The 21,261-nt window shown below is 42.9% G+C and overlaps 1 protein-coding gene across 3 annotated transcripts in view; it reads left to right on the forward strand.

The window, feature by feature from the left end:
- The first annotated feature begins 1,550 nt into the window (after positions 1 to 1,550).
- RCOR1 (REST corepressor 1) overlaps positions 1,551 to 21,261 on the forward strand; it is a 119,123-nt gene continuing 99,412 nt past the window's right edge. For 2 of the 3 annotated variants that reach the window (XM_033420624.2, XM_004262420.3), the window contains exons 1-2: positions 1,552 to 2,090; positions 2,174 to 2,233. In XM_033420624.2, the coding sequence (XP_033276515.1) occupies positions 1,805 to 2,090; positions 2,174 to 2,233 (346 nt within the window). In that variant the 5' untranslated portion in view covers positions 1,552 to 1,804. Of the gene's footprint in view, positions 2,091 to 2,173; positions 2,234 to 21,261 lie in introns of all 3 variants that reach the window. The other variant, XM_049706347.1, reaches the window with a different exon arrangement.

Raw genomic sequence — 21,261 nt, forward strand, 5'->3', positions numbered from 1 at the left:
TGGCGGGGGCAGTTCTCCTCCGTGGGGAGGTCTCCCAGCGCTTTTTCTTACAGTTCATTCAGGCAGAATTGAACATGGTCACTTCACTGAAGTAATAATGATGGCTCATGCTGCAAAAAACGTGGAGAACATCCTGCTTATTTATTCAGGCTTTAAAACCATAAAACTTCAGATTTCTCCCTGTAGCTATTTATAACCAGAGCTGGTGTAAACTGTCCCCATATTAAGCTCAGGTTTGGAGTAACTTAAAAGAAAAATAGCCATCCGCTGCATTAAAAAAATACATATATATATTTTTTCATTTATAGACCTTCTCTCGCCTCCTGATTATTCCTGATTATGTACGAAGAGCGTGTTGTTTGGGGGGATCGGTGGGGGTGGAGCAGATACAGACCTCCAGGGGAGTCACACACTCTCCCATCTCCCACCCCCACCCCCAGCTATAAAAGCAGCCCCGCGTCGGCCGGTGGTCACTCTCTGGGGCAAGGGGTGGAGTGGGGGAGGCAGGGCAGGAAGCAGATCCGGAAAAGTAGCTCTTGCCTCGGAGGAAGTTGACCCTCCTCCCCTACCAAAGACTTGGGATGAAAATAGCTTCTTCCTCTTTACCCTTCCCGGACCCCAGCCCATTTCTGTAAGTCCCCCACCCCATTTTTAAGTGTTCCCCTCCCCCTGTGACAATTCGGCTCCTTCACAGCTCTCCAAACGGCCATCCGGGACGGCAGGGACCCCGCGCCCCGACTCTGCTACCGGGCAGGGGCAGAGGACCCTCTCCTCTGGCCTCGCAGGCGCGGCGCGCCCCGAAACTCGGGCAATCGCGGCGATTTCCAACCTCCCCCCACCAAATTAGCAGAAAGCGCCACTAAACCCCCTGAGCTCCTACACTGCTTTCTTCTGCTCCGGGGGTGACTGTCACCTGGGAAGCCTGTCCCCTGCACCAGGCTTCCCCCGGCGCTGAGTAACCCCCAAATCCCTTGGGAAAGGTGGGGGCGCAATTAGTTTCTTCCAATTAGTTTCCCCTCTTTGTATAGAACCCATTCAAACTGTGAGATGTAATCCTCCGCGCGAGGGGGAAAGTAGTCCCAACCTTGCGTTCAATTTCTGTTCTCGTGTCGCGTATATTTTACTTTTTGAAACCGATGGGATCCTCAGTGGAGCCCTTCGGGGAACGTGGGGGCAGAGGCCGCGGGGGGCGCGCTCAGGTGAAGGGGGGGACCGGCAGAAGGAGGGGGCGGGGAGGACAGCTAACTCCTCGCTATTGCCTAGAGAGATGGATCATGGGGCGTAGAGAGATTGCAAACCTCAAACCACGTACAGCGGGCGATACGCGTCAACCGAACCTGACCAACGGAAGCCCGGAGCCTCCCCCTCCCCGCTCTCCCGCCCCGGCCCCTTGGACAGACTGGTACGCGGCGCCAATCTGGCTGCCGCTCGCCGTCCAAATCCCACAAGAGCCAATGGGAGCACGCCGGGGGCGGAGCCACCCCGCGCCGGGTTGGGCTGCGCGCGGCTTCCCCCGCTCGCCCAGGCCCCGCCCCCCTCCCCTCCCGCTCGCTGCTCCTGGAGTAGTTAGTGCCAGTGAAGTGCGGGCGGCGATGAGAGCGAAAGTTGCGCTCCGCTCGGCGCTGGGGGCTTGAAGCGGCTCCGCTCTCCGCCCGCTAGGGCCGCCCCAGCCCCAACTCGCGCCCGCGAGCTCCGGCCGCGCCCGCCCGCCTCCGCGCCCGCTCTCACTCCCTCCCCCGGCCCGGCGCCACCTCCTCAGGAGCCGCGGGTCCCCGCCACTTTCGCCCGGTCCGGGCCCCCGCCGATGCCGGCCATGGTGGAGAAGGGCCCCGAGGTCTCAGGGAAGCGGAGAGGGAGGAACAACGCGGCCAACGCGGCCGCCTCGGCCGCCGCCGCCTCGGCCGCCTCCGCCTCCGCCGCCGCCTCCTCGGCCGCAGCCGCCTCCTCGGCCACCGGCGCCTCCGCCTCGGCCGCCGCCGCCCCCAATAATGGGCAGAATAAAAGTTTGGCGGCGGCGGCGCCCAATGGCAACAGCAGCAGCAACTCCTGGGAGGAAGGCAGCTCGGGCTCGTCCAGCGACGAGGAACACGGTAAGTGGCAGCCGCCCGCGCCGCCCCCGCCCGCTCGCCCGCTCGCCCGCCCGCCCGCTGACCTCCTCTCTGCTTCCCCGCAGGTGGCGGCGGCATGCGGGTCGGACCCCAGTACCAGGCGGTGGTGCCCGACTTCGACCCCGGTGAGTAGCGCCCCAGCCCGGCCGGCCGGCGACCCGAGGGGGCGGACGGCCTCGGACAACTTTCTTTTTGCCTGTGTGGGTCCTGCTGTCCGCGGGGAGACACCCGCGCAAGGGTGTCCTGCTGGCGTGCCTGCCCCTGGGGAGGCCCCGGTCGCCGCGGCGGGTCGGATTGGAGGCGGCGGCGGCGCGCAGCCACACCTGGCCACCTGGCCCGGGGGCTCCGGCGTCCCCGGGTCGGCACGAGCCGCGCCGGGGCCGGGCAGGGGCGGCCGCGCCGGAGAGTTAGTGTCCTGCGAGCGCCTGGGCTTGGGACGTCCTCGGACCCGTTTCTCCCCTGCGGAGGGTTGCCCCGCATGCCCTTTCCTCGTCCTGCCCGCCCCTGGACTCCTGCCTGGCCCCGACTCCCCTCCCGTCTTGAGATCTCCCAAAACCAGTTAATAAAAGAAGTGTGCTTCCCAGAGGGCGCCTGCCCGGGGAAGAGAGACTGGCTGGTGGCAGTTTGATTTTAGGACCTATTTGTAAATGTGTGTGTATTCCCCCCCCGCCCCCGCTTTTTTTTTTTTTTTAAGGAACGGGTTGTGAAAGATTAGAACCTTCAGAAGCTTTAGCCTAACAAATGATGTCCGCCTCCAAGAAATCCCTACCCCCTAGCTTGGAACATTTGCTACTCTTGCTGCTCTTCTGTGTGGAAGCAGATTTAAAGTACCAGAAAAATCCAATCAGACAAAGGAATTCGTCAGTGAGATTCTAGCCTGTCTCCGTATAAGATTATCTTTAAAAGATTGTTGGCATGGAAAATGTTTGAAAGGACGTGGGTTTTCTTTCAGAAATAAAACTCAAAAGAGAACCTTGTGGAACTGGAGTTAACAGTCCTCCTGGTTGGAGGGCTTTAGAACTGAAGGTTCTCTATGTAGGTTATACCACGAGTTTGAGAAGATAAATGCATAAATGCTTTTCCTTGGAAACAAGACTGCAGAAAATTGGAAGGATCTAGCCCTTGAAAAAGGCGATTGCTCTTAAGCTGTTATTTAGGTATGAAACTCTGGGTGTTGGAAGTGAAAATACATAGGGATCCCTGAGTGAGCTCTTGGGCATTCTGGAAATAAATGACCTTTCCCGTATTTGCCTTCTACATTTTAGTCTGTTGATGATTTAAATCTCTTAAAGTATATGTAGTCTACCGCCCAGGTTTGTATTCCTTTTAACTTATGTTAGTCTTTTTGATAGTTTCCCCTTCCCCCGCGTCTTCCTTTTTTGGTAGTCACTTCTCATTTATAAGAGTGACAGGATGGAACTCCGAGACAAGGCTTTTTCTCTTCTGTGCATGCCTTCTCCATTCCATGGTTGGCCACCAGGGGAAGCATACTGTTTTTTGGTTACAGTTGACCCTATCTTCATTTTGTAGGTCAAGTCCATCTTTGTTTTAATACACAGAACATAAAGCAAAGCTTGTCACCAAGTTTCCCCCACATATTTAAAAAAATCAACTTGTATATTTTAGTTTTAGTAAGTTGGTCAGTTTTTTGGTATATTTTGTTTATGTTTGTTTTGAAAGCTTTATTCAAATATGTTGGATGTGACTAAAGAAAAGGGCATATTTGATGGCAACAGCAAGAATTAGAATTCTGACATTCTTCTAAATATTGATGTCTAGCTCAGCATTGTTAGGAATGAGCCTGATTTCTTTGGAGTTGTTCTCTTTGAAACAGCACATGTAATAGGATCATATTTTGAGCTGTCCTTGCAGTTTCGATGGAATAGATGCAAGCATAAATTTGCTAGAGACCAGCCATTCTAAAAAGTAAAACACTGTAAATGTTTTGCTGCATGGTCTTGCTGCCAGTTGATTGGGTCTTGGCATTAACATTTCGTATTTTGTGTTTGTTTTAATCTGGAAAGGAATCCAACTGGTATGAAATAATTTGAAACCCTGTTTTGCCAATCTGAGCAGTGGGATGAATTCCTAGGTATGGCTGGAAATTGTAGGACTTTACTGTTTCCTACTGATTTATTTTTTTAGGTGTGTTCTCATTTAACTTAAAATCTAAGAAAAAAAAAAAAAACACCTAAGGGACGGGGCTTCCCTGGTGGCGCAGTGGTTAAGAATCCGCCTGCCAATGCAGGGGACATAGGTTCAAGCCCTGGTCCGGGAAGATCCCACATGCTGTGGAGCAGCTAAGCCCGTGCACCGCAACTACTGAGCCTGTGCTCTAGAGCCTGTGAGCCACAACTACTGAAGCCCTCGCGCCTAGAGCCCGTGCTCTGCAACAAGAGAAGCCACTGCAATGAGAAGCCGGTGCATTGCAACGAAGACCCAACGCAGCCAAAAATATAATTAATTAATTAATTGATTTTAAAAACAATCTAAGGGACGGGGAGACTTCCATTTTGGAATAGAAATGATACAACGATTTTGTTTCATGGCAAAAAATTTTTTTTTCGGTCTTTAGACTTAAGACACTTTCCTTCCATGAGTACAAGTTAGGAATAATATGGAATTGAGATTGTGATTGTTAGTTTTTTTTTTCCCTGCCTGAGTTTTGAATATTTGTTTGTTTATTTATTTATTTATTTTTACAAATTTGAACAGACCGGTAAGTGTGAAACTCATCAGGAAACTGATTTTTTTTTTTTTTTTTTTTTGCGGTACGCAGGCCTCTCACTGTTGTGGCCTCTCCCGCTGCGGAGCACAGGCTCCGGACGCGCAGGCTCAGCGGCCATGGCTCACGGGCGCAGCCGCTCCGCGGCATGTGGGATCTTCCCAAACCGGGACACGAACCCGTGTCCCCTGCATCGGCAGGCGGACTCTCAACCACTGTGCCACCAGGGAAGCCCAGGAAACTGATTTTTTAAAAAACTATCTCTGTAAAGATGTATGAGTGGAAGAAGTTGATTTTAATTTTTTTTAAGGTCAGATTTTATTTACCCACAGTATCCCAACTTGACCCTATTTAGCTTTAAAAGCGAATGGTTGAAACTAGATCCACCTGATACTCCCTGTATAGCCCAAAGAAGATTTGTCATCCCTCACAAGTAGTGAGTGAAGTGGATAGAGCACTGCCATCCTAAAATGCTGATTCAGTTCTTATTATCTAACGAAGACCTAAACTGGATCACTGGATCAGAACTTGGTAGTTAAAATAACATCTTTGTTTATAATGATGGAACAAGTTTTATCAGTTAGATTTAAAAACAAGACCAGAATGCAGTTCCATATCTTTACCTTAGTCTTTGTTCTCATGTGGGGTCCAGACCGTCTTTCCATACTCAGTGCCGTAGTGTATGCTGAGTCGTCTTTGGTTTCTTTTATTTATTTTTATTTTTTATTTTTTAAAAAATTTATTTATTTTTGGCTGTGTTGGGTCTTCGTTGCTGCATGCAGACTTTCTTTAGTTGTGGTGAGTGGGGGCTACTCATTGTGGTGGCTTCTCGTTGCGGAGCACAGGCTACATCTAAGCGCACGGGCTTCAGTAGTTGCAGCATGCAGGCTCAGTAGTTGTGGCACACAGGCTTAGTTGCCCCGTGGCATGTGAGATCTTCCTGGACCAGGGCTTGAACCTGCGTCCCCTGCATTGGCAGGCGGATTCTTAACCACTGTGCCTCCAGGGAAGTCCCAGCATGTGTTATTACTGTCAACTTCTGTCTGTGCTGGTTTTCAGTATCACAGTTCACTAATAGTAAAACTAAGACTCTTACAGAAGAGGAAATGTTAATGGTAAATATTTTTGAGGTAATAGCCCTTTAAACATGCACCCTGTATTTGGAACATTGAATCCAGTATATTTAATCAGATTAGAAAATTTGTGGTTGTCATTGGCTCAACTGTCACTTCAGAGTTGACTTGTATTAATAAAATGTGTTATGCTTTAACGTGGAATAATTTTTCTGAACAGGGTGTCTAGACCTGCTTTTCATTTCTTCTTACTGGTGGTTCTAGGTACCTCTTTGAACACATTATTTGCTATACTTTAGTTTCATTGTAAAAATCAATTTTAAAGATACCCCAAAATTCATAAGTTACAGTGAATGCTTTGTGATGTGGATGTACTTTGAGGTAGTGTTTACCCAAATGAGAGGTCAGGGTAATGATAAACCCTGTGAGTGATCACCTTCATGATGTAGTGAAGTAGGAGACACTTAAAACTGGTTGTCGGGAGGCTGAATGCCCTGTCTCTGTGGTTAAGAAGGTGGTTTAAGGTCGAGCTGGTCATTTTATCTCTGGAGCCTCAGTTCCCTCCATTATGAATCAGGGATCTTTCCCTCACTTGTGGCCTGTGATTGTGTCAGTTATAGTCATCTTTTTAATTTCCGGCTTCTTTCAGAAGCAGTATAGAGTAGACTGTGAGAGCTTGGGCTATGAGAATCGTCAAACCCAAGTTCAGATCTTGGCAGTGCCTCTTAACAACTGTGTGTTGCCCCTGGGCAAGTTACTTTATTTTTGCTTTCATCTGTGAAGTAGAGGTAGTGGAACTTCTTCCTCAAGAGAAGAAATTAACTGAGCTAATACATGTAAAATGTCCAGCGCAGTGCTTGGCACAGTGAGTGTTAAGTAAACATTGTCTGCTATCTTATTCTAATTATCGTTTGTGGGACTTCAGTTGCCAAGCAGTGGTCCCCGCATTGCCTGCTTTACTGCAGAGGTAAGACTGAATTATAATGAAGCTGTAGATTTGAATGTGAATCATGCACTGTGATAGTTGAAGAAGATTACTTTTAAGTTACCTGCTGCAATTTAGGTAAATATTCTTTCCTGGAAGAGGGAGAACTAGTCCAATACTTTTATATAGCAGAAAAGTACACTGAGATCCAGAGAGGATAGGTAAACCTGTTCAGATCAAGTTTCTGGATAGTACAAAAGAGACCTTGAATCCATCCCTGGGCCAAAGTGAAGTACACATTAACTGTGTTCTGAGTTAGGGAGTTTTTGCTCTAAACTTTCAAGTTCTTGTCTTTGAGAGTTAATGTTTTCGAGGTGAGGTTCTTCTGCCACAATGTTCCCTTCTGTGGGTGATGAGTGTGATTCAAAGGTTAGCTGGTTGAGGCTGATCAGAGCAGAGCTGTTTTAAAAGCAGTGTTGAAAGTCCTTGGTACTGAAGAAATTTAGGCTTACTCTTAAAAAGCTATTTTCCTTGGTGTTATAAAGTTCTATGGGGCAATTTAGTTGCAACTAACTTCTTAGTCTTTGGAGATGAAACATTAGAGTCTATCCAAGTTACTGTATTCTCCCCCAGTCTATTTTACTTTTTATATTTTACTCTCTGCTATATAGATTGTTGTAATTAATTTGTAATTTAGCTCTCACTTTCTTCTGAGCCTTTCTTTAGAGGTTCCATGCATAATGTAAAAGTAAGAAATAAGGCTTGTATTGGTTTTTATATTTAAAACAGAACTGGAAATCCCTTTTGTGGAGGGAGTCTGTAGCAGCACAGTAAAAGTTTGAATAAGGTAGGAATTGGGGATTGAATGCTGATTCAGTGATTTGGAGTGAGTTAATTCCTACAGCTTTAAATAGCAATTATGGAAAATATTTGTGACCCTAGAAATGATAAGGGGTAATAATTGTAATTTAACAATTCCTTCTGTTTTGTGTTATGGAAATTCTTCTAGTACATATATCTGTCTTCTGGTTGAGCTTTATGTTTTCTGTTGTTGATTTTAAAAAAAGTATTTAAAAAATAGAATGGTTTAAGGTGACAAAAGGTGTTTTGCTAAAATGTTTGAGACATATTTTAAAATAACATTAAAATGTCATTTAAATGAAATGTTGACAGTAAACCCTAAAACTATTTTTTTTCAAATTAGTCAAATTCTTTAAAGATGATGATCTTAGTAAAAATCGCACAGTAGACATAATTCTTTGAAATTTCTGGATTTTCCCTTCCTTGGAGTAATGAGAGAGAAAATTGTAGTGTCCGCCCAGTCCAGCCTTCCTGTGTTCTAGATGAGGAAAGTAAGGCCTGCGGAGACAAAGTGACTTGTATTTGTCTTTCAGTCATTAAACGTATCTCCAGGTAGACTTGAGGCCAATGAAGCCAGGTAGACTTAATGTTTTAGAGCATTGTTACTGCATACAATAATTGGGAACGGTAATACGGGTGCATGATTTTAGAACCAGGAGTAAGAGTTAAATTCCTAAAATTGAAGTGATTAGATAGTGGTTAGATGTTGGAATGTCTTTGCAAATTATCATAAGGTAGGATAGCATTGTAAAGATAGAGTTATTTTAAAAACCCATTCAAATAAAAAAGAATATCTACAGTTACATGCCCACCACTGTGATTAAACACTGTTGATATTAGGGCATATTTGCGTCAGGTGCAGGTAGAGGCTAATTCTTCCACTCCTGCCTTCACTAATTGGAAGTTGATTTTTGTTATCCCTGTGGTAGTTTGCATCCTCTATGAAGCAGATGCCAAGATAGAATTAGCCGTGCAAGAGTGTCACAGGGGTAAATGCCTGTGAAGATAGAGAGGAGAGGAAGAAGGTTAGGTGGCAAAGCCTTCAGAATGGGTGCAGGTGTGACACCTGTGAAGGAAAACAGAAAGAAGGATGATTGATTATTGGACCCGGGAGCCTCAGATTGCAGTGCAGCCAGAGCACAGATTGTTAGAGTGCATTAGGCAGGAAAGGGCCTGCCCTAGAATGCCGGCTGTGTTCAGTCGTTGGCCTGGCGTTGCTATGAATGCTGCAGTGGACCCCAAAGGTGCTGGGCAGCTGGGGCTGTCAGCTAATTACACTTCTCTCAGCTCTTTCTCTCTTGAAGGGAGATCTGAGTGGCACGCTCTCAAGGCCGGCAGAATGCCCATGTGTGTTTTTGTACTTCAGTACGTACTTATGTGTGAAAAGCAATATGTTTTGTTATTGTCAAAGTCTTTTTGTAAATGGAATTATTTGTGCATATTCATTTGCTTTGGTGTTTTCCAAACAAGTACATTGCCACTAACAGGCACAGAAAATTCCTTTCCTTCACCCAATTTTCACTAAGGTGTTAGGTTTATTAACTTTTTGCAGTACTGTCTTTTTGTGGTTTATGTTGGCATTTTTCTAAATTACTGGTGAGGTTAAGTGTGCTTTTATTATGTTTTTTTGGCTACTTGGTTTCCTTCTGTGAATATACCTTCTGCTCTTTTTCTGTAGGGTGTTCTTTTTCTTACTGATTTGTGGGAGTTCTTTATATATTTGGATACTGATCCTTTATTAGGGTTACATATGTAGAGTTTTTTGTTTTCTCTCTAGTATGGGGGTTGATTGAGTTTCTTTTCAGGAAGGAATAAAAATATATCCCTGGTTGGATATGTTTCTGCTCAGAGACTGGACTTGGTACATAGCTCCTATAATAATTGTCACTAGGACTCCTGGTTTAAGATGAATGTCACTGAGAATTGACACATCTTTTTTTGTTATGTTTCAACTTTATTCAGTTCATTTGGTGTACTAATTATTAACCGATTGACCTAAATTTCAGTACCAGATGACTTGAAAAGCTCTGATTTAATTTCTGTCCAGCATCTAGTTATAACAGCATACCAGTTAGAGGTTAAAGTTACAGCTTTAGTTTCCACGATGGTCAGTTAGTTTCCTATAACAGGTTAACGTGCTGTGGACTAAAACCAAATTCAGCTGTCTTATGGGTTTGTCACTGATGATAAGCGAGTGGGCGAGTGTGTGCATGGGGAGGTGCAGCTAATAGAAGACCCTTGAAGGAATGATTTGTCAGTGCCAGGTTAGTGTAGTGCTGGCTGTGTGCCAGACTGGTTTGAACACTTTATACCTATTAATGATTTAACACAACGATCAAAACAGTCATATCAGGTAAAGTTGTTATCACCATTTTCCATCTGAGGAAACAGAGGCATGGAGAGGCTGATTGTTATGGTTCAACCTAGTAACTTGCCCAAGGTAACCCATTCTAAGATGCCAGCTGTTGTCGGAAGCACCATTATTTTATATGTCACTAAGAAAGGAAAAACACCAAGATCGCATTAAGTGTAAGTTGCTGTCAGATTTCTATCTAGTGTATTTCAGGGAGAGCCAGCCAGAAATCCTCTTTAAGAAAAAACACTTAGGAGCAATACTTTATTGGATCAATTGCTTAGTCATTTCCATGTGGTCCCAGGTATTGTGGAGTTTTATGTTTAGGGTTGCCAGAGCCTGCTTCATGTCCAATTACATTCCCCCTCTTTCTGGAAGTGAAAACACAAATGAAATGGGAGGTATCTGGCTTGGTTGACTGGGGCAAATTGGAATGAATTGCTTTACTCCATGTATGTCAAAATAGTCATTTTCAGAGTGTAAAATACAATTGTTTTTTTTGAGGGGAGCGATTTCTTGCGATTGGATGACATAAGGTTACAATGGACCCTGTTATTTTGGTTACCCTTTAGTTTAACAGTTGAGTATAACTTTTAAATATCTATCCCCCCCATATGTTTTTCTGCAGATTCGCACTGAACTTGAGCTGTGGAATGAATTTAAGAACCAGGTCTTAATAAAGTGTGAAAAGATACACAAATTACAATATCTAAGAGAGCATTTTAAAAAAACCCCTTAGTTTCACCCATACAGCTATCTGGTTAGTGTTGTTCAACAACTAATTTTCCTCCCTTGCATATTATTCCCATCCTTCCTCCCCCATCAAAAAAACAAAAACCAAACTAACCCTGCCCTGCCTCCCCCAAAATCCCCAAAGTATATATTGGTGAATTGTATTCTATTTTTCAAAGACCAGAGTATACTTAAAGAAAATTGTAAGCTTTATTCTGTTTGTGAAGTTTGCCATGTTTGATTTGATCATAGTGTAAGTTAACTAAGGACTAGTTTTTGTCTGCCCAGAACCCCAAGGTTTGCCTTGTACATTTACCGAGGGCACTTGGGTGAGTCTCTGCTCCTCAAGTTTGGCCATGGTTATCCTTTTCAGCAGTTTCATCTAGTGACTAAGAAATACTACCTGATGGCCCTATTTATGCCTGAAAAGGTTAATTAAAATTTTGGGCGTTGGTTAAACATTCTGTTCACTTAAACTGTGCTGTTTTACACACATACATAATCTTACTGAAGATTGCAGATCCTGCTTTACTGACATAGAAGCTTCTGGGCTTGGGCTAGTTCTGCTTTCAGACTTAGTGTGGATATAGGGCGATCAGGATGGTAAGAAGAGTAGGGTAAGTACTTGGCTAGTCTGGTCTTACTCGGTTCCATAAAGTCTTGGTGGTGTCATGTGCTTCTGCTTTCTTAGTTTTTTGAGCCACCAATTCGGTTTAAATATCTAAAGGTTTCTCTTCTCATTTGATGTAGCTGAATGTGGTTCTGCATTTAATAACATTTGTGTGCACTGACTGACTTACCTTGAATAGGCATTTTGTAATGGACAGTTGATAATTAAGCACCAAGTTTAGTTAAAAAATGGAAACCCAAGGGAAAAAATGAGCTTTAAAGTTGCATTTAAAAGCTGGTTTTCCCTGTTTTCTGTGCCTTTTTAGTAATGAATTTGTATGAATTAGAGATACACATCTTAGATGCATTCTTAAAAATTTATTTTTATCAAGGTGAATTCATATGACATAAAATTAACCATTTTAACGTGAAGAATTCAGTGGCATTTAGTACATTTACATTGTGTGCACCCACCACCCACACCATCTAGTTCCAAAGTGTTTTCATCATCCCAAGAGAAAACCTCATCTCCCTTAAGCGTCTACTTCCCCTTTCCCACCCCCCCCCACCCCATCACTGATGAGAGCACACAGAGGGTGCTGTGAGGCATGGTGAGGCGGGGTCACCTGACCCTGGGGTTGAGGAGGGGCATTGAAGAAACCAGGAAGAAGTTTTAGGTGAAGTGGTCCTTTGAGCCAAGCCTTAAAAATAGGAGTTTTTCTGTGTTTATGATTTTATAATGTTTATTAATTTAAAAATTAATATATATAAGCTGTAAATGTTAAAAAATTATTTTGAAAATGCTAATCTTTCTTAAGAATTTCAATCTAGATTTTCTTTTAAATTGTCTTGAGCTGTGCTGTCCAGTAATATAGCCACTAGTGATTATAATTTTTTTTTTTTTTTGCGGTACGCGGGCCTCTCACTGTTGTGGCCTCTCCCGTTGCGGAGCACAGGCTCCTGACGCGCAGGCTCAGCGGCCATGGCTCACGGGCCCAGCCGCTCCGCGGCATGTGGGATCTTCCCAGACCGGGGCACGAACCCGCGTCCCCTGCATCAGCAGGCGGACTCGCAACCACTGCGCCACCAGGGAAGCCCCGATCTATAATTATTTAAATTTAAATTTATTAAAATCAAATAAAATTAAAAATTCAGTTGTCACACTAGCTACATTTCAAGTATGTAGCTATTGGCTGCTGTATTGGACGGCGCCGAGTAGGACATTTCCATTATCCCAGAAAGTGCTGTTGGACAGCACTGATCTAGAGGTTCTGATGAAAGCTTTGTTTTTTATAATTAGTTCAGTAGTTTTGCCCCTTTAATCAAGGTGCATGATGAAATGTGATATTGGAACAGCCGATAAATATTATGATGGCTGTGTACTGAATTCCTCTAGTGGAGTGTTTGTTAAAATATTGCTATTAAGGTATTCAAAACAGGCTTCTTGAGAAAGCAAGTAGAAATTGAAAGCTTGGAGAGGTTTGTTTTTTGAGGTGGTTATTTAGTACCTAATTAAACCAAAAGGATGATTAAGATATAAGGCTATATTGAAGATAAATGTAGGACTTAAAAAATCAACAATATGAAGGCTCAGCCTTTTTTTTTTTTTTTTAAAGGGATCTTTATTTTCATTTATTTATTTATGGCTGCGTTGGGTCTTCTTGCTGCACGGGCTTTCTTTAGTCGTGGTGAGCGGGGGCTACTCTTCATTGCGGTACGCGGGCTTCTCATTGTGATGGCTTCTCTTGTTGCGGAGCAAGGGCTCTAGGCACGCAGGCTTCAGTAGTTGCGGCATGTAGGCTCAGTAGTTGCGGCGCGTGGGCTTCAGTAGTTGTGGCACGAGGGCTCAGTAGTTGTGGCTCTTGGGCTCTATAGCGCAGGCTCAGCAGTTGTGGAGCATGGGCTTAGTTGCTCTGCGGCATGTGGGATCCTTCCGGACCAGGACTCGAACCTGTGTCGCCTGCATTGGCAGGTGGATTCTTAGCTACTTTGCCACCAGGGAAGCCCTGAAAAGGTTAGGTTTTTAAAACAGCTTTATTGAGGTTTAATTGACATAAACTATACATATTTACACATACACAGGTGTGCATATATTAGGCTGTTTGAAGTCCCACTGCTTACTGATGCTCTGTTCAGTCTTTTTCTTTCTTTTTGTAAAATAAATTTGTTTATTTTATTTATTTTTGGTTGCGTAGGGTCTTTGTTGCTGCGCACGGGCTTTTCTCTAGTTGCAGCGAGCTGGGGCTACTCTTCACTGCAGTGTGCAGGCTTCTCATTGTGGTGGCTTCTCTTGTTGCGGAGCACAGGCTCTAGGTGTGCGGGCTTCAGTAGTTGTGGCGCGTGGGCTTAGTTACTCCGCAGCATGTGGGATCTTCCCGGGCCAGGGCTCAAACCCATGTTGCCCGCTGGCAGGCAGATTCTTAACCACTGCACTGCCAGGGAAGCCCCTCTCTTTCATTTTGAATGCTTTCTATTGCTATATCTTTAAGTTTGCCAGTCTTTCTTTTGTAGCGTCTAATGTGCTGTTAATACATGTATTTTTTTCATCTTCCAGGTTTCATATCTAGAAGTTTGATTTGGGTCTTTTAAAAAATTTTTCATTTTTTTATTGAAGTGTAATTGACTAACAGTGTTGTGATAGTTTCAGGTGTGATTTGGGCTTTTTAAATGTATCTCATGTCTCCTGAGCATACCTAGCCTTGCCTCAAACTTCTCAAACACTTTGCAGTACAGTTGTAATTGTTTTAATGCCCTGGTCTACTAATTCTCCCATCCACCTCATTTCTGAGTTGGTGTCAACTGATTGATTTTCTTCCTCATTATGGGTTGTCTTTTCCTGTTTCTTTGCTTGTTTGGTAATTTTTGTTTGGATGCCAGACATTATGAATTTTACTTTGGATGCTGGGTATCTATATTCCTATAAATATTCTTGCGCTTTGTTCTGGAACATGGTTAAGTTCCTTAGACATGGTTTGTTCATTTCAGATCTTGCTTTTAAGCTTTGTTAGGTGGGATCAGAGCAGCATTTAGTCTAGGGCTAATTATTTCCCACTACTGAGCCAAAACCCTTCTGAGTACTTACTCTACCCAATAGTCCTTTAATTCTGAGGTTTTCCACTCTGGCTGTTGGGAATAGGCACTCTTCTTGGCCCTGTGTGAGCCTCATGGATTATTCTTTTTATTCTTTTGACTAGTTCTTTATTCAGATACCTCAAGTATTTTCTTCAGAGGCATGTGCTGATCAGTACTATGCTGAATACACAAAGAGGAGATCTCTGGAGTTCTCTTTCTGTGCAGCTCTCTCTTTTCTGGTGTCCTGCCCTACAAACTCTAGCTGCCCTGGCTTCCTTGGCCTAAGTTTGCCTCCTAAACTTGGGGAGATTGCCTGACTTTCCCTGGGTTCTCTCTCCCTGTGCTGCCAGTTGGAAACTCTCTCCAGGCAATAAACTGGGACAGTTGTAGGATTTACTTCGTTCGTTTCCTATCTCTCAGGGATCGTTGTACTCTGTTGCTTGGTGTCCAGTGTCTTGAAGACTGTTGCTTTGTATGTTCGTTTTTAGTTGTTCATAATGACAGCGTAAATCTGGTTCATGTCACCCCACCTTGGCTGGAAGCAGAAGTCTAGATTTTTTAAAAAAGAAAAGTAGAGGAATTGGTTATATTTCCTTTTTTAAAGAAAACATTAGTATACATTTACATGTTATCATTTACCCCTAATCTATTTCGTTTCTTCTTGAAGCTGTTAAGGCTTTTTTTTTTTTTTAATTGAAATATAGTTAATGTACAATGTTATGTTAGTTTCACGTATACTACATAATGATTTGATATTTGCACACATTATGAAATGATCACCAGGATAAGTCTAGTAACCATCTTTCCCCATACAAAGTTATTACAATATTATTGACCATATTCCTTATGCTGTATATTACATCCCCATGACTGGAGGTTTGTACCTGTTAATCCCTGTTACCTATTTCACCCACCCCCCACCCCATCCCTTCTGGCAACCAGAGTGTACTGCCTGTATTTTTTTCTAGGAGTTGTATGGTTTCAGGTCTTACATTTAAGTCTTTAATCCATTTTTGAGTTTATTTTTGTATGTGGTGTGAGAAAGTGGTCCAGTTTGATTCTTTTGCATGTAGCTGCATGATTTTTCCAACACCATTTATTGAAGAGGCTGTCTTTTCCGTATTGCATATTCTTGTCTCCTTTGTTGTGGATTAATTGATTGTATAAATGTAGGCTTATTTCTGGGCTCTCTATTCTGTTCCATTTATCTGTGTCCCTGTTTTGGGGCCAGTACCATACTCTTTTGATTACTGTAGCTTTGTAATGTAGTTTGAAATCAGGGAACATGATAACCCTCAGCTTTGTTGTTTCTTCTGCAAATTGCTTTGGCTTGTTGTGGCTTTTAAACTTTTAAGTTTGGGGTTTATGTTCATGGAAGCATTCTGTAAATAGAATAATAATAATGCTTTTAGAAACCAGAATATCAAATTTTATGTTTTCATATAGCCACTGTTCATTTCAGTGTTCATGATAGAGTGCTTAGTCTGCCTACTCATTGAAATCTGATGATTCTAGCCAGAATTTTCCAAAGCAGGATTTTTTTTTTTGAGTTCACTATTCTTTATAAAATATATTATTTAAAAAGTATTCGTTCTAATAAGAACTAATACTTTTTCAGAGAAAAGTATACTTTTTCAGAGAAAAGTATACTTTTCTCTTTGAAAAGTATAATTTAGGAAATATCTCATTCTTGGACTGTCTTAGGCTTCCATCTTGCTGAGATGTAGTAAGTATTTGTGTGTGTGTTCCTTTTGAAGCACTTCTTACAGAATTTTTATTGTTTCCTAGTCATTTTCAGCTCGATGCCTTTTAGATTTTGAACATCTGGCGCTTTCATATGCCATATATTGATCCTCCTAAACTGAATTAGGGTTTTATATAACTGATGAACTATCATTTTGAGTCCTTGCTGGTGTTCTGCTTGCTTGGCAATGGGTCAGTTTCCATGGCATTGCCATTTTTGTACAGTATTGTTAGTGGAGCAGAGAGGTTGGGGGTGGGCATGCAGGCCCCTCACCCTGCTAAAGCGGGGTAGAAGCTGGGGTAGCTGAGCTTTTATTTAGTTTTGCATTTTAAGTTTCTAGATCATTTTTAAAGTAAGAGTTGTATTGCTGTAAAAAAGTTTTGAAACCACACTTTCTATCTTATTAAGAACAAGTAGCAGTAGCAAAGTGAAAGTGTTGATACCAGTGATTTGAAGTTTAAGTTCTGCAGACTTTAATGCAGTTAACACAAAGCTAATAATCATTAGGCATTCTATAAGCATGCAACCTTTGCCTCAATTAGACACATTCATTGGTGGACTGTGTTTAATTGTGAAGGAAAAAACCAATTTAAGAACATGTATGAAATTGGAATTATGCTCTGGAAAAAGTAAGATGAGATGTAATTAGGTGTTTTTTAGCTTTAGCTTTTCAGGAACGTAATTCCCCTCTGACACATCTGTTGTCTTGCTTTTTACACATTGCACTTTTGTACATACTTTTAGGAACTCGTGTGTGAAAACGATGGACTCCTTTTACGTATGGTGGTCTAAGAACACTAATTTTTCTCTCTGTTACAGAATTTTACACTTACATAGTTTTCCTAAACATTAATGAGTTTGCTTTTTTGCTTATGAATAATTTGAACATGTAGAAAACAATAGAAATATTAATGAGTCCTGTATGTCTGGCAACCAGGTTTAATAATTGTAAGATTTTTTTTTTTACTTATTGTATTTTTTAATTTCTGGCTGCGTTGGGTCTTCGTTGCCACGTGCAGGCTTTCTCTAGCTGCAGCGAATGGGGGCTACTCTTTGTTGTGGTGCACGGGCTTCTCATTGCGGTGGCTTCTCTTGTTGCGGAGCACAGGCTCTAGGCGCGCAGGCTTCAGTAGTTGTGGCACGTGGGCTCAGTAGTTGTGGCTCACGGGCTTAGTTGCTCCGCAGCATGTGGGATCTTCCTGGACCAGGGCTCGAACCTGTGTTCCCTGCATTGGTAGGCGGATTCTTAACCAGTGGGCCACCAGGGAAGTCCCTATAATTGTAAGATTTTTGTCATCTTTGCTTTAGCCAAAAAAAACTTTTTTGGCTAAAGTTTAGTAAATTTGCTTTTCCACATTACAGAAAATGAAGTTGTATATTAGACTTATTTATTGAATACTTACTATATCCAGTAGTCATAAAATGTCTCGTCTGGTGTACGTGAGTGCTGTGTGATAAAGTATGCCTGTGCTCTGACAGCCTGGGGGCATGGTGGGATGAGGTGAGGTGGTTGAAATTGGATGGGAGGGCTTTCCCGAGGTGATCCTTAGGTAGGTCTTGAAGGGCATATGAAGGGAAGCTCTCCAGGCTGAGGGATCCATATGTTTAGATCCTGTGGGTAGAGAGGATGTGACATTTTTGAGGAAGTTTGATATAATTGAGGCTTGGGGAAGCAATCAGGAAAGTGGTGGAAGGTGAGACTATAGAGGTAGGCACATGACAGATCACAAGGGCCTTGTGTGCCAAGCTAAGGAGCTTATTTTATTTTTAAATAATAGCTTTACTAAGATACAATTCACGCACCATAAAATTCACTCTCATTTAAGTGTACAGTTTGGCAGTTTTTAGTATATTCACAGAGTTGTACAACCGTTACCACTGTCTAATTTCGTTTTTATCACCCCCAAAGAAACCCTCTACTCAACTAGCAGTCATCCTCCATTTGGAATTTATTTTAAATGTTGTTTAAATGTTTTTATTTATTTTTTGGCCACGTCGTGTGGCTTGTGGGATCTCAGTTCCCTGACCAGGGTTTGAATCTGGGCCACAGCAGTGAAAGTGCGGAGTCCTAACCGCTAGGCAACCAGGGGACTCCCTATTTTATTTATTTATTTATTTATTTATTGGCTGCGTTGGGTCTTCGTTGCTGCACGCAGGCTTTCTCTAGTTGTGGCGAGCAGGGGCTATTCTTCATTGCAGTGCGCGGGCTTCTCATTGCGGTGGCTTCTCTTGTTGTGGAGCACGGGCCCTAGGCACATGGGCTTCAGTAGTTGTGGCTTGTGGGCTCTAGACCTCAGGCTCAGTAGTTGTGGCGCACGGGTTTAGTTGCTCCGTGGCATGTGGGATCTTCCTGGACCAGGGCTCGAACCTGTGTCCCGTGCATTGGCAAGCGGATTCTTAACCACTGCACCCCCAGGGAAGACCCCTATTATATTTTAATTAAAGTATAGTTGATTTACAATATTGTGTTAGTTTCAGGTGTACAGCATAGTGATTCAGTATTTTTGCACGTTATACTACATTGTGAGTTGTTACAAGATAATGGTTATAATGCTTTGTGCTCTCAGTAACTCCTTGTTGCTTATCTGTTTTATATATAGTATTTTGTATCTGTTAATTCCATACCTCTAATTTTTCCCTCCCCCCTTCCCTCTCCCCTTTGGTAACCATGAGTTTGTTTTCTATATCTGTGAGTCTGTCTCTGTTTTTCATATACATTCATTTGTATTATTTTTTCGATTCCATATGTAAGTGATATTATAGTGTGTCTTTCTCTGTCTGATTTATTTCACTAAGCATAATATTATCTAGGTCCATCAAGTTGCCGCAAATGGCAGTATTTCATAGTTTATGGCTGAGTAATATTCCTGTGTGTGTGTGTGTGTGTGTGAGTGTGAGAGAGAGAGAGAGAGTTTGACATCTTCTTAATCATATTGTCTGTTGATGGGCAGTTGGGTTGCTTCCAAGTGTTGACTATTGTAAATAGTGCTTCTAGGAACACTGGATGCATATATATATATTTTTTTCATGTATCTTTTTGAATTAGTGTTTTCTGTGCTTTTGGAGATATACCCTGGAGTGGAATTGCTGAATCATGTGGTGGTTCTATTTTTAGTTTTTTAAGGACCCTCCATACTGTTTTCCATAGTGGCTGCACCAATTTACATTCCCACCAACAGTGCACCAGGGTTCCCTTTTCTGTCTACCCTCTCCAGCATTTGTTGTTTGTAGACTTTTTGTTGATCATTCTGACTGGTGTGAGGAGTTACCTCACTGTGGTTTTGATTTGCATTTCTTTAATAATTAGTGATGTTGAGCATCTTTTCGTGTGCCTGTTGGCCATCTGTATGTCTTCTTTGGAAAAATGTCTATTCAGGTCTTCTGCCCATTTTTTGCTTGGGTTGTTTGGTTTTCTTTGATACTGAGTTGTATGAGATGTTTGTATATTTTGGATATTAACCCCTTGTTGGTCGCATCACTTGCAGATATTTTCTCCCATTCTGTAGGTCCTTGTTTCGTTTTTTCAATGGTTCCCTTTGCTCTGCAAAATTAAGTGATTTTTTTTTTTTTTTTTTTTTGCTGTATGCGGGCCTCTCACTGTTGTGACCTCTCCCGTTGCGGAGCACGGGCTCCGGATGCGCAGACTCAGTGGCCATGGCTCACGGGCCCAGCCACTCCGCGAAATGTGGGATCTTCCCGGACCGGGGCGCGAACCCGTATCCCTTGCATCAGCAGGCGGACTCTCAACCACTGCACCACCAGGGAAGCCCTAAGTGATTTTTAATAACCATTTGTCAGTGATTCCCATTGCTGTGCAAAATTAAATGAGCTTTAATAACCGTTTAAGACTTATGTCTCTTAAAAATAACACATTAATGTTTGTGTTATGGAAGCAATAGTGTAATATTTTTGTGAAATACTACCTGCCGTACTGACCATGTGTTTTAAAGCTACACTGCCCCACTTAGGAGTCATTGCTCTTCATTGAGCAAGGCTGGAGAGTTTTAAGCCACAGAGTGCTGTGAATGTGATTGCAGTTTGGAAAGATCATTGGGTGTGATGAGGAGAGCTTGTGGGAATGAATTAACGGAAGGTAGAGAAGACCACTTATTTATTTAGAAACTTGTAAATGAGCATGTACTATGTGCCAGACACCTTTGTAGGCACTGTGAACAGACTAGACATACCAGCCCTCATGGAGTCAAGTTCTGGTGAGGGGATGCCGTGGGGGTAGGAGGGAAATGAGGTTGTGTTGGAAAGCTCTAAAGCGGTTACAGTAGACAGACTGTAATGATAGATTTAATGTGGGGTACAAGGAGGCGTCGACAGCTCCTAGGATTTTGGCTTAAGTGACTTGGTGATTGGTGGTGCCATCCCCTGAATAGGGGATGTAGCAGTTTTGAGGTTGAGATACCTGCACATAATAATTCAGGCAACATTTATGGAGAATTATCATGGACTCTTCTCCCATCTCTCCTCTAAGTTGCGTCCACCTCGTCTGTCTTCCTGTTGTACCTTGTTACTTACTTCTGTCGTAGTACTTCTCTATCTTTAGGTAAGTATTAGCTTCTACGTCTTCGCCACTGCCCATTGAGGGTGGGAACTGCCTATATCATTTTCGTATCCCTGCCTACAGACCATCTCTGCTAGCTTGGAGAATATGATTGCTTCTTACTTGCCTCCACTGCAGCTGTCCTCCTATAAGCCATCATCATCTATAACTTTAATTACTGAGGTTGCCTTCTAGTAAGTCTTCTGCTTCCACATGTTAAAATGTAAGTCAGTATGTTTCTCTACTGCTAAGAACCTCACAGTGGCCCGTGTTTCATTTAGGGTAAAAGTGAAAGACTTCACAACGACCTTACAAGACCTACTTAGTCTGGTTCTTGTATTACTTTTATGACTTTTATCTCCTTTCCTTCTTACAAATCTTTGGTTAAGTGTTACCTTCTCAATGAGGCCTGTCTTGACCTACCTACCTATCCATCTGTAAGTATGTTATCCCTAAAATACAGACAGTCTAGCGTCATACTGTGTTCTTTCAACTATGTGATATTCT

The sequence above is a fragment of the Orcinus orca genome, chromosome 2 (assembly GCF_937001465.1).
Source record: "Orcinus orca chromosome 2, mOrcOrc1.1, whole genome shotgun sequence".
Taxonomy (NCBI): Eukaryota; Metazoa; Chordata; class Mammalia; order Artiodactyla; family Delphinidae; genus Orcinus; species Orcinus orca.